The following is a 17977-nucleotide window of genomic DNA, read 5'->3' on the forward strand; positions in this document are numbered from 1 at the left end:
AGAAGAGGAGGAGGGAATGGGGGAGGGGTATGGGGTGGGTGGGTTGGTCTGAGAGGAGGCTGCAGATCAGGATGTAAATCCTAAATAAAAAAATGAAAGTATAGAAAGAATTAAAATTGGTGAAATTTTATATATGTATATATATTACATTTTAATGTTTTAAAGACTTATTTTTTTATATGTGTGGATGTTTTGCAGGCATGTATATCTGTGTGCTATCTGTACACTTCCCAGGGAGACCGAAAGATGGTGATAAATTTCCCTGAAACTGGAGATACAGATGATTGTGAGCCACCTGATAGGGCTTCTGGGGAACTGAACCCAGGTCCTTTTCAAGAACAGGGAGTGCTCTTAACCAATGAGCCATCTTTCCATCCGCAAGTTTAAAAAAAAATGTGTGTGAGCATATATGTCCGTGTCTGTATGTGTATGTGCAGCTGAAACTCCCTGACATGGGGGCTGGGACTGGAACCTGGGTCCTCTGCAACAGTGTTATTACTTGATCAGCCATCCCTTCAGCCTCCAAATCATATTTTTAACACACCTGGGACCTAAACTCTAGTACAGGACTATGTGGTTGCCTGAGATTGATAGCCTAACCTCAAGGCCTGAAAGACCCTAACACTAAGGATAAATCAAATGAGCCTCCATCCCACTCCAAACTAGGGGAGCAATGAGAGCCTCAAATTGTTTCCCTGGGAAAAAGACAAAAGAAAAAGAAGAATGATATCCCTGATATCAAGAATGTGGCCTGGTTCATACGGATAGGCCATATTAGTCTCTTGTTGGACATAATTCATTTTGTACAATAATAGCCTTATACAAGGTTACTTGGGAAGTATAATAAAATGAGACAAAGCTAGGCCAATTAATTTGTCTAAGAATATGCAAAATAAGAGTACTATGTCACTCTCCTTAATATCAAATACCCACATACAGAAGCTAAAATATGTGCATCTTTTTTTTACATTGTGTGTGCATGCACACATGCATCTGTGGAGATCAGAGCACAACTTGCAAGAGTGCATTATCTCCCTGCCCATTTGGGTTCTGAGGATCAAACTCACGTCATCAGGCTCAGTGTCGAGTACCGTTCCCTGCTGAGCAATCTTGCCATCCAGGTTTCAACTGTTTACCAAGTATAACTTTATCATTTTTCTAGTTTTCCAAGATACAACAAGGCTAATATTTATTGATCTAGTATTAATAAATGGCTCCTACTTTTGCCAGTATCTAATCTACAGTAACCCCCTAAATATTCCACCGAAGCATAGAGAGTCAATTCTCCATTATGTTCTAACACGGATCCATTCTATTCTCTGTGATGTGTACCATTTTTTTCTGCAGTGAGGACTGAAAAGGCCTTTCCCGGTTTCCGGGCCAACATCCCCCTAACCCCTCCCTCTCCCCTTCTCTGTGGGTGTTCCCCTCCCCATCCTCCCCCCATTGCTGCCCTCCCCCCAACAATCACATTCACTGGGGGTTCAGTCTTGGCAGGACCAAGGTCTCCCCCTTCCACTGGTGCTCTTACTAGACTATTCATTGCTACCTATGAGGTCAGAGTCCAGGGTCAGTCTTTGGGTAGTGGCTTAGTCCCTGGAAGCTCTGGTTGCTGGTTACAATGTTTCTTACATCCTTTGACAGAGAACACTAACATGAAAGTTATAGCAATGGGGTCCTAGCCTGCTATTAGGGTAAATCCACACGAAGCACATTAACCATTCTAGCTCATAGAGACAAACGAAAGGGCCATGGGAAGCTGCAGGGCACTAAGAATTCTTTGCAAAACAGCAGGAAAGTCACCCATGATTCTGATGTTTGCTTGCTTGTTTTTACAACAGTGTCTCACATAGCCCAGGCTGTTATTAAATGCTTTATATAGCTGAAGTTGGCCTTGAACTCCTGACCCTCCTATAGATACCCACCTTCCCATTTCTGGGATTACAGGAGAATGCCCCCACCCCCAGCTATAAAAGTATTTTTTATGTTCCTGATTTTTTTTAGTGCATAGTAACAGTATCACAATAAAAAGAAACCAATATCTCTGGGGTAAGTTTGGGGGTAGTAGTAAATTCCAAAGGTCTATATTAATCATTGTGAAAAGTATGCAGCAATCTGTATTTCCAGGGTGCACATTGGCAGAATCACATGGTTCTTTATAGTAGTAAGCTGTCTGTTTCCCTATATACTTCCACTTACTGCAACTCAAAAGAATAGCACCAGATCATCTATTATTGTATCTGGGAGAAGATCTTGGCTTTGAAGCTCCTGCCTAGAATGGAATAGAAAAAGGTAAGGCTTTTATTTTCTTCCTCCGTTGTACCTGACAGAAGTAAGAAAAATAAGCAGTGCTAGAAACTTACCTCTCTGGACCACAATTTAAAGAAGGTGGCATGTTCAGTGGAGGATAGGAGAGTTACTGCAAAGCTTTTGTTCCACTTGGGTTACAGTTCAGAGAGATTACGTCACAAATATTTTGGATGGAAGTGTAGGTAGACAGTAATAACAAAACAGAATTAGCATTTTCTTGCCACCCAAGCTTCTTTGTGACACAAAAGTGACCAAGGTCCCTTATCCTAGGAGGATAGGTGTGCTTCTCACAGAGTTTGTCATAAGGAAAAGCCTTTTAGGGGGACATCTGAGTGTCCTCAAAGGACAAAAGCAAATTCATCTCTGGACAGTCTGAACAGCTTATTCCACTGTCCCCAGTCAGTGCTGCCCCCCAGTGTCATAAGGGGTGTACACACATAACACTATAGATAGATAAGAAATTTAAAATAGATTTAATAGATAATAAATTTAAAATTCTTATGTTGTATAAGAATCTGTTCTTTGTAAACAGTACTTACCTTATATGAATTTACTGGATTGAATTAAAATTAAGGTTTTTGTTTCTCTGCAACTCAATCTGAAAATTAAAATTAGATCAGTTATAAATCATTTTGGAATGTGCAGGTTAGACAGTGTTGGTAAATTTGCATACATGCATAAACACATAAGAATAACTTGTAGAAAAATAATTTATGGAAAACAAATCAAAGTAGTAGCAGTGTTCATCTTTGGTGAATAAGAATGTCTTTTGACTTTAATTAATGTATATATTATTAATATTTTTATATGTGTCTTCTAATAAACATACTGTCTTTATAGGTAAAAGTTCATTTTTAAAACATAACACCATGAAATTTTTATTCATTTTATTTTTCAGTGAATGAACAGAATATGAAATATATTTTCAGAAATGAAGTGTCCATTTCAATGAATGATTCAGTATCTTATAAAAGAAAAATGTACACTGTAATCACAGTTTACACAATTACACAGTACAATACTTGCAACACTTGAAATACTATAACTCACATGTCAATGATAAACAGTAATTTCAATACAACTGAGTTTTATTATTTATCACAGTCACATACAATCAGAAGCTTTGCACTAGCTGTTATCAATAATAAATATGATTTTTGTCTGAAATTCTCAACCATATGGAGGCCTCTTAGGCATTCAGGTTTTAAATTCTACTGTATATTTACCTAAAAATGAAGCAGGCACAAAAATAATTAAGTCCATTGACTAAAGCACTAAGAAAATAAGGGAAAAAATAGCAAAGCACTCTTAGGTTTCCAGTATTTTCTTTGCAAACAAATAATTTCAGTTAGCACTTCTAATAATATTCACAGCCACAGATTAGTAGATACATGGCACAAGGACTTCAGAAGGATTATACTACACACTATATTAATGCCTTTAATCATTTATCACAGTCTACATATCTTGAAAACATCATACCACTACAATGCAAGGTCAGATTAATTAGTATTTGAATTTTTAAACTGGCATGACAGGAAAAAATGCAGAACACGAGACACTATTAACTGCTTGTGTCTTCAGGAACTGCACACAGGGCAGTTAATTTCAGAAGCATCTACTCTGCTTTAACGATCAATATCTTCTACTAATGCCTCAAGATTTTTGCAACAGGCTTTAACCTCCTCAATTGCAGCCATCCAATCATCATAAATAATTTTGTCATAAATTTCATCATTAACTTCCCTAACTACACCCTCCTGTTGAGATTCAAAAGGCATCTCCTGAGAAAAATAACACCATCTTGGAATTCATGGGCACGCAGAAATTATGACCATAAAAATCATCATTTTCATCCCTCCATTTGATCCCATGAGGAGAGAAGAAAATTGAAGAAAGAGTCCTTGGGAAAATCTTCAGTCACGGTTCGGACAGTTCCCCAGACGCGATGTCTCTGTTTCTTCTTGATGGTTCTCAAAGTGACATTCTTCCCTTCGTTCCATTCTATGTGGCAGCCAGTGGCATACTCGATGGCAGTTCCCCTATAAGGGTGGGGATCGTAGCATGCAAGCTTGGACTTCAGCACATAAGTCTTCGTCAACAGCTCATTTTTAAAATACTCATTGGGCTTGAAGTGAAATTCGAGTGTAAAACTGAGAGGCTCGCCAGGATCCGAAAGCTTCACTTTAATATCTGTCAGCAGCTTCAGAATAGGCTCGTCATACTTCTTAATCATAGGAGTGAGTGCTTCAACATTTTTTTAAAACAGTCAACCAAAAATCAGGAATTCCCTTAGGATCCTCTTCGTTAACCGCTTCTCCTCCAGTGGCCCCAGCGCTCTCATCTTCCTCCTCCTCCTCTTCTTCCTCGTCATCATAATCATAATAACAGTCCTCATAGCCATCATCTTCATCCACATATTCATGCACCATGCCCTCCTCGTTGCCGTTAGTCTCTTCCTCCTCATCCATCTCCTCCTCAAAATAGTCCTCACAGTCTGATTTATACTCACATTCCTCTTCTGTGGGTTCATAGACTGCATTGATGATCTGTCGTCTTTTCTCTAGTAAGGGTTGATACATTTCAGCAAACTTCCTTTCAATGTCATGAAATTCCCTCAGGAATTTGGATTCCAAATGGGCAGCTCTTGTTTGAAGCTTTTTAAGGGCCAGCACTCGGTACTTAACTTTCACTGGGAGACTTTCAACAAAGTCGGTATCTAAAAGATAACCGATAAGTCCTTTTGGACGGTCTGAGTCTGAGTCCTCAGCAGCACCTCCGCCTTTGCCTGCATCTTCCCCAGACCCTGCAGCAGCTTCTTCACCTTTTCCCTCTTCCTCGGCTCCAGCAGCCACGGTTTCTTCACCCTGTTGCCCGCCATCTCCAGGCTCAGTGGAGACACCTTCACTGCAGTCCTGACTTCCCCCAGGCCCCTCCGCCATTACCTGGCTACCAAGCTCCTCTTGGTTGGATTCAGACAGTTCCTTATGCTCGGCCGACTCAGCCATTGTTTGAAGATCGCCTGCACTTATTATGGTGGCTAAGCCTGCAGATCAGGAGACCTGACCTCCGCAGGAAGACTCACCAATATAGCAGATGCGCGATGATCGGGCGGAGATGGACCAAGAAGCAGCAGCGTGTGGATTGCTGGAGTGCTGACAGGCGGCAAGCAGTGGGGATAAAAGGCGGTGCTGAAGCTGGGAGAGCAGAATTGAAACCCGGCTGTCAGGGCGGAGACTCGGAGCTGCCTTTAGGCCCTGAAGGAACAGGCTAGAGACTGCAGAGAGCCGCAGTGGGCAGACCTCTGCAAGCAGCTGCTCCAGCCACTCGGGGCGGGGGTATGGAGGAACTGGTGCCGCAGTATGATTACGCAGTTGTCTCCTGCCCCTTTTTTTTTTCCAGTGTATGCAGCTTGCTGCGTCACCCCTTCCCTCCCAGGTCTCTTCTCCAATCTCATTTGCCAGGCTGTAGTGATTGACAAACCCTGAGCCAGTAAATTAGTAGATGAATCAGGTTTTCTACTCCACTTGCCTTCCCAGGTTCTCTAATATGGCTGATTCGTCCACCTATGGCTCATCTCCTACCCTATACCCTGTAAAATTCTGCAGAAATGCAGTATCATTCATTCAGTTTTCAACTGATACTATACGCTCATAATTTCAAAAGAGCTATATGGAAATAGCAACAAGGAATGCAAACAATGGCCATCTTTAGTCTATGGGTTTGGTTAAAACCTGAGGTTCTGGGGAAGAGGAGGGTGGTGGAGGAGCCCACAAAGAGACCCTTTGAGGGTTAAAAATAAGCATCGGTGGCCTTCGGCTGATATAACTGACAATAGTTTAAATATGCTGTGTCCTAGTTTCTGTATTCTTCACAGACTGTATGATTTTAAATTGCAAAATTCTCATAATATTCCTGATGAGGAAAAGATGACAGATGAGTGTAAGTGAAACGTTGGCTCTCTCTCTCTCTCTCTCTCTCTGTGTGTGGGGGGGTGTGTGTGCCTTGTTGAAGCCTGTTGTAGAAAAGCCATCTGTGTGAACAGTGAGCATATAGGATAATACCCCAGTCCTAAACTGTCTTTCCATTTTTCCTTTTGTGATGTTGTTATAGCCTGTAATCATAGCCCTGGGAAGGAAAATCAGAAGTTCAGGTTAGCCTGCGCATATATAACAGTCCTAAGTTAGTTTGGACTATATGAGACTTTGTCTTAGAAAACAACAACAAAACAAAATGAAATAAAAAGCCATTAAGGAATTTTTACAAAAAGAAAAAGCCAAATATAAAGTACTATTTGGTTTTTAAAAATTGCATAATTTGCTTGACATTTTGAACTTTATTGGGAGTAATACAAATATCAGCATTAAAGAGGTGTTTAAATATCTGATAGCATATTCGTACAACAGAAGACTATGCAGTAAATTAAAGTCTCCTCTAGGTAGGGGGCAGTAACATACCTCAGTGGGTGAAGGTGCTTGTTGCATAAACCTGGCAAACTGATTCCTAAACCCATGCCTCCAGACATGCCTCCTTAGAACTAACCTTGATGACATCCATCCAATAATAAATAAGATTTTCAAAAATTGTTTTAAAGATGACCAGCATCATTAATTGTATAAGCATAAGTTAAAATCCTAACTAGATACAATTTCATCCCCATTGGGATAGCTTAAAGAAAACAGCAAGCAGGGGTGAGAGTAAAGACCATGGAAACCAGTGTGGCAATACCTCAAAACATTAAACATGATTACTGTGTGATTAAGCAATTCCACTTCTGGATATATGTTGAAAAACTTGAAAGCAGTCTCAGATGTTTGCACACCCATGTCCACGGCAGCACCTGTACATTAGCTTAACAGGTATGAGCACATGCTGCTCTTCTAGGAGTACTAGGTTTGGTTCTCAACAACCACATGGTGGATCACAACTGCCTTTTTCTTCTGGCCTCTGCATACATCAGACACACGTGTTACATGCATACAGATAAAGATACATGTAAACACTTTCAACTTTGGAAATAGCCCATGTTCACTGATGGATCAATGGAGAAAAAATGCTGATAATTTCTATCAGTATGCTACAGATCTTTTAGTGCCCAATAAAATAGTGTTTTTGAAATACTTATAATTTTGAAAGGATTCATTTTTATCATTTTTGTGTATATATGAGTATATGCCCAAGTATACATGCATGCATATGTATACAGAGATCAGACATAGACATCAGATGTCTTCCTCTATTACTCTCTACTTAGTTTTTGAGCAAAGGTCTCTCACCGAACCTAGAGCTCTCTGATTCAGCTAGACTGACTGGCCAGCATGCTCCAAGGATTCTGCTGTCTCTTTCCCCAAAGTACTACAGCCACTGACTTTCATGCAGATGACTGCAGATCTGAACATAGGGCCTCCTGTTTGAGTAGCAAGCACTTTACTTCCTGCCTGAGGCATCTTCCCAGACCAATTTTATTATTTTAGTGAATCATGTTTATTGTCATAAGAAATCTATGTAATCTAAAGTATCAAAGATTTCCTCCTGTTTTGTTCTTAAATATTTATACTGTTAGGTCTTCAATGTAGGTTGATGGATCTCTCTCTGAGCTAATTTGTGTATGCTGTCTTATGAGCCTTGACTTAGCTACAAAAAACTTGTATTTGTTTCTTTTGCCCTTGATTAGCCCAGAAATCTTCAAACTCACTAGACGCATAGATGTAAGGAATTCTAGACTTTCTGTTTCATCAATCTGCCCATGCTTGTCCTTACATCATGCTGCCTTGATTACCCAAATCTTGAATTAACTTTTACTGTAAATTACAAGTTTGTCATCATTTCTTTTTCAAAATAACTTTGGCTATTATAATACTTTTACAATTCTATACATTTATTTACTTACTTGATTTCTTAGACCCACCTATACTACTCTTGGTCATATACCCAAAGATGCCCCACCATGCCACAAGGGCACATGCTCCACTATGTTCATAGTGACCTTGTGATAGCCAGAAGCTGGAGACAACCTACAACGGAAGAATGGATACAGAAAATATGGTTCATTTACACAATGGAGTACTACTCAGTTATTAAGAACATCCTGAGTTGTGCAGGCAAAAGGATGGAACTAGATAGCTCAGACACAAAAGGGCATGCATGGTATGCACTCACTAAGAAGCAGATATTATCCAAAAAAGTACAAAATACCCAGGACACAACCCACAGGACTCAAGAATGTTAACAAGCTGAAGGGTCCAAAGTGAGGATGCTTCAATTCCACTTGGGAGGGAGAAGAAAGCAAGCAGGAGGGGGCAGGTAGGGGAGGGAGGCAGGGACCTAGATGGGATAGGGGAGGGGGGAGGAAAAGGGGAACATGATCAGGAACTGGGTTGGGGGGGGTACAGGAGTGAATCCCTGAGGTCCAGCAGAATGAATGGAAACAAGCAACAGAGAGTAGGAGGTTGGGAGGACCCTCCCGAATGTACCAGAGACCTGGGAGGTGAGAGACTCTCAGGACTCAAAGGGAGGAACCTTAGATGAAATGCCCAGCAGTGGAGAGAGGCAACTTGTAGAGGCCACCTCCAGTAGAAAGACAGGGCATCACGTGGAGGGATGGGGTTGTCATCCCACAATCAAAAAGTCTGCCCCAGAATTGTTCCTGTCTAAAAGAACTGCAGGGATAAAATGGAGAAGAGGCTGGGGGGAAAGGAGGTCCAGTGACTAGCACAAATCGAGATCCAGCTCAAGGGAGGCTCCAAGGTATGACACTATTACCGATGTTATTGTGTCCTTACAGACAGTAGCCTCCGAGAGGCCCAACAAGCAGCTGACTGAGACAGACACTGATACCAGCACCCACCCAATGAACTGCAGTTGGGGACTCCTGTGATTGAAGTAGGGAAAGGTGGTGAGAAGTTGAGGAAGAGGGTCACCCATAGGAAGGCCAGCAGTCTCAACTATATTGAACCCCAACATCTTTCATACACTGAGTCACCAATCAGGCAGCATACAGTAGCTGGTCCAAGGACCCTGACATACAGACAGTAGAGGATTGCCTGGTCTGGCCTCAGTGAGAGAAGATGCACCTAAGCCTGAAAAGACTTGAAACCCCAGGGAGTGGGGAGGCCTTGCACAGTGGGGAGGGGTGGATGGGAGGTACACCCTCTTAGAGATGGAGGTCAGAGAAGGAGGAGGAATAAAATGAGAAACTGTCTGAGGGCAGACTGGGAGGGGGATAATGACTGGATTAAAAAAAAAAGACTAAAGATAGCCAGAGAATAAAATAAAATATATTACATCACGAATAACAATAATTAACAACATGCAGTAGAAACAAGAAACAGTTATGGAAATTTTTAGGTATGAGTTACATTTAAAAGTCCAGTCTGTGGTACAACCATTCTGGAAATCAGTCTGGAGGTTCCTCAGAAAATTGGACATTGAACTGCCTGAGGATCCAGTTATACCTCTCTTGGGCATATACCCAAAAGATGCCCCAACATATAACAAAGACACGTGCTCCACTATGTTCATAGCAGCCTTATTTATAATAGCCAGAAGCTGGAAAGAACCCAGATGCCCTTCTACAGAGGAATGCATACAGAAAATGTGGTACATCTACACAATGGAATATTACTCAGCTATCAAAAACAATGACTTTATGAAATTCATAGGCAAATGGAGGGAACTGGAAAATATCATCCTGAGTGAGGTAACCCAATCACAGAAAAACACACATGGTATGCACTCATTGATAAGTGGCTATTAGCCCAAATGCTTGAATTACCGTAGATGCATAGAACACATGAAACTCCAGACGGATGATCAAAATGTGAATGCTTCACTCCTTCTTTAAAAGGGGAACAAGAATACCCTTGGCAGGGAATAGAGAGGCAAAGATTAAAACAGAGGCAGAAGGAACACCTATTCAGAGCCTGCCCCACATGTGGCCCATACATATACAGCCACCCAATTAGACAAGATGGATGAAGCAAAGAAGTGCAGGCTGACAGGAACCAGATGTAGATCTCCCCTGAGAGACACAGCCAGAATACAGCAAATACAGAGGCGAATGCCAGCAGCAAACCACTGAACTGAGAATTCGACCCCCATAGAAGGAATCAGAGAAAGAACTGGAAGAGCTTGAAGGGGCTCGAGACCCCATATGTACAACAATGCCAAGCAACCAGAGCTTCCAGGGACTAAGCCACTACCTAAAGACTATACATGGACTGACCCTGGACTCTGACCTCATAGGTAGCAATGAATAGCCTAGTAAGAGCACCAGTGGAAAGGGAAGCCCTTGGTCCTGCCAAGACTGAACCCCCAGTGAACTAGATTGTTGGGGGGAGGACGGTAATGGGGGAAGGATGGGGAGGGGAAGCCCATATAGAAGGGGAGGGGAGGGGTTAAAGGGTATGTTGGCCTGGAAACAGGAAAGGAATAACAATCGGGAAATGTAAATAAGAAATACTCAAGTTAATAAAGATGGAAAAGCTCTCTCTCTCTGCTCTCTCTGCTCCTCTTACCTCTTCTTTTGTGCCTTCTCTCCTCCCCATCCCCTTCCTCCACGTGCTCATGGCTGGCCTTTACTTCTCCCCTATTCTACTCTTCTTCTCTCATTAAACCTTTCCACGTGGAAAAAAAAAAGATGGGGAAAAAAACATTCTGATTATGATGTTGAGCTATAGTTTTTCAAAAATTTTACAATTTAGGAAAAATGTAACACAGCTAACTTTTTGTATGAATTTTTATGATTTTTTTTATGTATATGAAGTGCTCTATCTGCATGTACACCTGCATGCCAGAAGAGGGCAACAGATCCCATTACAGATGGTTGTGAGCCACCATGTGATTGCTGGGAATTGAACTCAGGACCTCTGGAAGAGCCGTCAGTGCTCTTAAATGCTGAACAACCTTTCCCGCCCCTGGTGGTGGTTTTAAACTGTGTGATTCTTCAATTATCCTGAAATAATTTTCAACATGAAAGCTTTCAAAAAAAACATCAAATTGATCCATGTGTAAAAAAGAATCCTCTTAAAACATACAAAATACAGAACAAAACAAAATCTAATTAGCAGGAAAGCTATTTGCTTTTCAATTTGTTTTTATTTTAACTTTTTGAAAAGAGATAAGTGTGTACATAATATTCTATAAGAACAAACGGCATTTCAAATGAGATGAGGCCATAAGTTGTTCCAAGGGACTAAAGGTAATTTGTCTCAGTAATATGTGAGCATTGATACAGACAAGAATTCCTACTATGTCTACTTCACCTTAGAGATACTTTAGGCTAAGATTAATCTAGGTGTGTAACTCTCTCAGATTCAGCTTTTAGTTGGAATTCAGTTTCAACTATAGGCTGCATCATGGCCATAAATGAAGACTGGCCTTGTGATGGCATTGTACTGTGCTAATTTGGGTGTGGAGGGCTTTTAGCCTCAAGATTAATCGATTCATAGGTAGCCAATTTAGGAGTCAAGGGCATACCTATGCTGTCCATTGGTAGAATCTGGACTCTATTAGCATCACTTACAGGATGATCTTGAACTCTTACTGGAACAGTAACTGGTTGATCTTGAGAACTTAGAGCATAGTATTCAGGAGAATTCCAGATTTCAATTATACCACCTGGCTTGGGAACCCCACTTTCAAAAGGAGGCATCGCATACATATCATTTTGTAATAGAGGTTCCATGGGCAGGTCTATTTTGTTAGCAGCTGAACCTGAAGTAAAGAGTCTCCAGGATTCCTCTCCTTCAGATAAAGAGAAATTTGGTGATAAGTTGGACTTAGTTATATATTGATCCTGAGGTCCATTTGACATCATCCTCCAAAGACTCCTGTGCTTATCTAAATCAGTAGTATTTTCTGTCCAAGAACCATCAGTCATGCTACCCTCATGGAAATTCACAGGCTCCACTCCATCAACTTCTGATGGACTCGATTGTTTAATTATATCTGCCATGATTTTATCAAAAGACTCACCAGTATTATGTGCTGCAGAAGCACAGGGTTTAAAACCATCATCAGTCTTAGGAGGAGTATATGATATAGCTGTGTCAGAAATAAGCTGAGGTAATGGAGATTTACTTAAACTATTTGTATTATGTGAAGCGGTATCCTGATGATACTGAATTAAATTCTGTCCAAAATTTTTTGGAAGTACAGCAACAGGCAATGACGTGACAGTTTGTGGGGTCTGGCTTTTATCAAGGAACAATCTCTGGCTATCAGCAAAATAATTTGCATCACTAAAATTAAAGATTTTTGGTACACTGGTGATAAGTTTCGTTTGTGGAGAAGTACTTAAGTTTCTTTGTAAAACCCCCAAGGAGGAATTCTGGGAGACCAGAGTTGGGATATAATTATGGCTATGCCTGATTTGGGGAACATGCTCATTTTCATACAATGTCCTACAGTGTAAAGAGGAAGTAGGATTCAGTAGCTTCTTAGATGCCTTGATGAATCGTTTTATCCAGGTAAAGTAAGGAGTTGTTCTAATGATGACTGTGGGATTTTGACATATCTTTGAAGTCCTATGTATGAGGCCCACTAGTTCCCAGTGGTTCTTTAGGAGACATAGAACAGGACTGGCTCGCTGTATCTGAATGAGGAAACCAAGAAATATATGTCACTTATGCAGTCTACTGTGTATACAATCCTTATACTATGTGAGGGAGAGGGGAAAATTCAAATAATATTATCACACAGCTCCCCAATGCAAGACATGGGCATATACAGTTGAAACATATGATAAGAGAATATAGAATGTGTCAGTACTAATTATAAATTTTCAAACTCTTACAATCAGCCACTTTATCAGCACTGAACTTGTATTTCTAAAAGTTATATCAAACTTAATGTTAAAACCTAAAAGAACCACTGATCTTCCTACGAAATCTTCCTTTTGCTTTATTTTCCTAGTGACAATCACAGCACCACTACAAAAGTTCAACTTAAAAAAAATAACTTAAAAAAATAATAACTTGAGGAGTGATACTCAAGGGAGGCTCCCATTCTCTGAGGAGAAGGGAAGGGGCAATGGGGGAGGGAGTTATAAGGGTAAAGCTGGGATGAAGGGAGGTGGGGGGACTGTAATCAGGATGTACAGTGAGTAAAAAATGAAAATTAAAAAAAAAACTTGAAATCATTCTTAGTGCCTCTCTTTCCTCCACATTCTGTTACCAGTCTCTCAACAATGATTCTGATACTGTAATTTCCCAAAATGCATTTTAGTTATTAAATAACTTTCCTATCTAGGGATGCTTTTATTGTTGTTAGGAAATATAGTGTCTTTATGAAAAGGCATACTTCTTGTCCTTCTCACATAGGATCTTAACACAGCATCCAAATTTATCCTCTTGAAATCTAAGAATGATCAATAAATACAGATTTCCGCTTAAAAACTCTCCAATTAGTGCTTTCAAGTCTTAAAAATGTTAGAAGAGTAGTTGTCATAATAGCTTATAAGGCCTTAGAAACGTTTATTGCTACCTTGATGCCACCTACTGCTGCTGCTGGCTAAGACACTATAGCCACCTAGCTTGCCTTTCTGTTATTTAAATATTCCAGACATATTTACACATCAAAATCTAAGTATTGGTCTTTCCTATGCACTACACTTGTAGTACTGCTCTGACATTCAAATGACTTGCTTCATCAGTTCTCCCAAAATTCCATTCAAACACTTTTATTTTTTTTTTTAAAAAAAATGCCTTCTCTCATTGCCTAGTTGTACTGAGTGGAGTCATGTAGATGAAAACCCTTACTTCTATCTTGTAGTGCAGGTATTTTAGGCTAACACTGTCTTTGGAGTCCAATTCTTTCAGAGTTCCAGGTTATAATAAACCCTGCTCTATGTTTATTATCCTGGTGTATTTTACTCAAAATAGTTAATGTCACTTCTGTTATTTACTTATTATTGATCACCTTTCAAAAATATATAAACTTATGAGAACATGAACTGCCCTATCATCATTGTCATTACCCTAGTTCAGATAAGGTTAGTTGTAAATTGTTGTTTCACATTTCACCAACAGGACTTCCATTTTAGAGCATTTTCAGACCAACTATGAGTATAGAACAGAATATAAATTTTGTCATGTAATTTCTCTTGTCAAAATGTTGCACATCTCCCCATTCTCTAACTAATACAGCACGTTCATGTTATAAGGTAATAACACCTGCGGAATCCGCCCCATGATTACTGCTCTCTTATTTCTCTCCTAGTTCGTAAGTAATCTAAACAGCACTTTTCCCCTCAAACCGAGCTATTTCTACATTTCTCAGGCTTGTCTTACTCTGCTTCCTTTTTACCTGAGTACCGTCATATCATTTCATACTTCTTATCCTACTTGGTAAATGGCTACTTATCTTTAAATAGTAGTTGAAACATTAACTTCAACACATCTTAAATTAATCTTCCTTCAGTGCCAATTTCATACTGTGCAGATATCTTCTGTACTTATTCGTCCTATGGGGTTACTACACTTTGCCTTCTGTACAAGAGGGTGGGCTTTGGGTGCTGGTACCACAAATGATTTTTCTAACACCTCCATACTACTGTAAATCCTTTGATGTCTGTATCCACTCTGGCACCTTTATCTCCACCATTAGACTGCCATTCTAAGGAATGATCTCAGCTGATTCTTTTCTATCTCACCCAATAAACAGCCAGTGCTTGCTGAAATTCCTTTTGCAACAGTATGTTTCTAGAAACTAACATGAGTCCTCATGGTCAATGTTTCCAGAAACAGTACTGGTATTTGTCTCATCCCTGGTGATGATCCTCTATGACACAAGGCTACTAACTATATAGTTAGTAACTCTACAGTGTTACTCCCTCATCTCAACTTGTAACAGGGTTTCGAACAGTGTTCCATTCATTCTTGTTTACTTAAGAATTTCTCATCTCTCAAGACTTAGCACTCAAGGCTGGTCATATGCTACAGTAATTCAGCCAGGATTTCCACAGTTCAAATTACTGCTTTTCTTGAAGTCTTTCAATATTAATTTGTGTGTGTGATTTCAAATTGTCAAGATATTTAAGTACCTAAAATTTTTCTTGCATAAGGCTTAATTTCTACAGCTTTTCTACATGAATAGGTGGAATGAGTTGTATCTATGTCTTCTAAACCTCCCCACAGCTAAGGTCGAGCTGTACAATGTTTATTATAACCTACAGAGAGGCTCTAATAATTTTTAAAAGAAAGATAAAATGTATTTGTGTCCACTGATTCTTTTTTGTATTTCTCATTTGTTTCTAAAGCCTTTCTTTGTGTAAACTCTATGCCACTCAAATATCCAATGAAACTTCCCAGATTCACATATTTTCCTAACACCAACTTCCTTATATTCTGTTACCTAATATTTAATTGCTATTTATATAATTGTACATTTTTACATTTCCTTCTTGTTCTTAATATTATTCTGGTATATGATTACCCAGCAGTCTTCCCGTGGTTGACTCTGAATACACAAGCCCACAGTCTTCTCTAGATAGGAATGCTGATGGTGGCATGTTGAGAAATCTAGAAGTTGCACATCTATCTTCTTTACTCTAGTGGTTCCGAGCTTCTTGCTACCTAAAGGCATATGTAAAGGATGGTGCTGAGATGGAAGGCACTATATCACAGACTTTGGTTTGTCACCACCCTCAATTCAATCACAGAATCTTTCCCAAGACAGTCTTCTTTTCCCTTTCATCCCTTCCCTGTTCTTTCCTCCTTCCTTTCTCTTCTCTCTTTATATTTCTCCTTACCTTGTACTTTCTGAACCATTCACACCTTGAACTACTGTGGTGACGCTTAGTCTGTTGTTTTGGTTTTTTTTTTCAAGACAAGGTTTCTCTATGTGTGGCTCTGGCTATATTTGAACTTATTCTGTAGACCCTGCTTGCCTGGAACTCACATAGCTCCACCTGCCTTTGCCTCCTGGGTGTTGAAACTAAAGGTATTCGCTACTACTAGCTGGCATGATGGTTAGTCTTGATTATAAATTTGATCGGATTAAGAAACACCTTGGTGCACCTAAGTAAAGCTCACCTCTGGACATGTCTTATAGCATTTCCAAACATCTAGCTTATGACCACTCTGAACAAAACAATGAATTAATCATTTGATGGATATTATATGACAGTATTGAGATATAAAGGTATAAAGTGTACCCTAGTTGAAGAAGTAGTTAACTGGGGACATACTCTTGTGCCAATATCTTACTCTTGCTCTCTCCTATACTCCTCCCTTCTCTCTACTGCCTGACCACCAAGAAGTGAAAAGCAGTCTCTACCACACATTTCAACTGCAATAGTGTTCTCTCAGTACTCAGAGACGAGCAGCCAAATATGGAACTTTCTGAAACTACGAGCCAAAGTAAATCTATCCTGTCTCAAATCATCTCTGTTAGATCTTTCATCAAAGCAACAAGAAATAGTTAAAATACCTGGGTACAGAGAGAGTTCTGTAACAAGAGTTGAGACTTAAATCCAGGCATAGCCCTTTCCTTTCTCATGCTTCAGTTTATCATCCAACGGATTGATGTGTTGTGGACATAAGTAATGACCTCCACTACTTTTTCTAGATTATTTTCCCCTCTTTAGAGATTGAATTTCTTTAGAAAATGAGTAATATTCCTAGAGCCGATATCACAAAATAATGTAACTTGACTCCTTTTACTTACTCTGATATTCATACACATAACAGCTTTGGTATTGGCACTTAGAACAGCTCTTCAAGGATATATTAGTGAACTGAGATAGTGGTATTTCATCCCCGGAAATAGGCTCTTCAAGAATGATCAAGCCAATATCTGCTTCCACTGGATCATTTTCATCTTTGGGATTAAACTTGGGGTGGAGGCAGATTCTTTGGCCATGTGGAATGCTTTCTGGGTCATTTACTCCTGAAATGTCCAGGTATAACGGTTTCCTAGGGTAAGAAAAGGATGTGCAATAATCTAATTGATGATAATAAAGAATTATCCATATAATATCTTATAAAAGGCATTTTTGACAGCATAGGTCAAATTCAAAGTTATAAAACAACCCAGTTCTTCATTTATTATCTAAGGCCTTCTATTGGCCTTCGGCTCCTTTGTAGTTATACTGCTTCAACAACAAATATTTGATTCTCAAAAACTTGCTTTTTATACCTGGATCTTAATAAATTCCATAAATCGAAACTCCATTTCAGATGAAGCATTCTCCAAATTGAAAAATAAGCCCAGATCCCAAGTGTCCACAACAGTCTAGGACTCAGGTAGGCACTCTCCACTCTCCTTTCTGTCTTCCAGGACAATCTCTCCAGTCTTATCCCCAACCCAGTAACAGACTGTTTTGATGTGCCTCTCCTCCCATCCTACCTTCAATACCTGAGGACTCCATAGAACTTGCTTTGAGCCTGGCCTTCTGTCAGCCAAGGATACACAGAAAGACGTTTTACCCGGATCCTGCTGTGAACACTCTGGTACTGGATGCAGGTAGATGTTTTTCACTCTTTTCCTATTTTCTGTTAAAATCTTTTCCATCTTATAGCTACTTGAGTCCTATAGCTACATGCTTGCAGGGGCCTGTCTTCCAGTCCTATCTTTATTCCCTGGAGACTCCACCAAACCTTGCTGTGAACATAGATTTCCTCCTTCCCATGGTCCCTCTCCACCATCCCTTCCTTGTATCCCATCT

The 17977-nt window shown here is 39.9% G+C and overlaps 2 protein-coding genes across 2 annotated transcripts; both read right to left on the bottom strand.

Moving 5' to 3' along the window:
• Window positions 1–1578: 1578 nt before the first annotated feature.
• Window positions 1579–17975, bottom strand: LOC116904268. The gene is given in 6 exon segments (XM_032907214.1): window positions 1579–2272; window positions 12758–12904; window positions 15745–15884; window positions 16978–17225; window positions 17668–17765; window positions 17910–17975. Coding segments are annotated over 6 exon segments (1248 nt in total). The 3' UTR covers window positions 1579–1723.
• On the bottom strand, window positions 3183–5695 carry Nap1l2 (nucleosome assembly protein 1 like 2). Its single transcript, XM_032905999.1, is given in 4 exon segments — window positions 3183–4085; window positions 4087–4197; window positions 4199–4570; window positions 4572–5695. Coding segments are annotated over 4 exon segments (1377 nt in total). The 5' UTR covers window positions 5319–5695; the 3' UTR covers window positions 3183–3938.
• Window positions 17976–17977: the final 2 nt, after the last annotated feature.

Source organism: Rattus rattus, chromosome 6 (genome assembly GCF_011064425.1).
Source record: "Rattus rattus isolate New Zealand chromosome 6, Rrattus_CSIRO_v1, whole genome shotgun sequence".
NCBI lineage: Eukaryota > Metazoa > Chordata > Mammalia > Rodentia > Muridae > Rattus > Rattus rattus.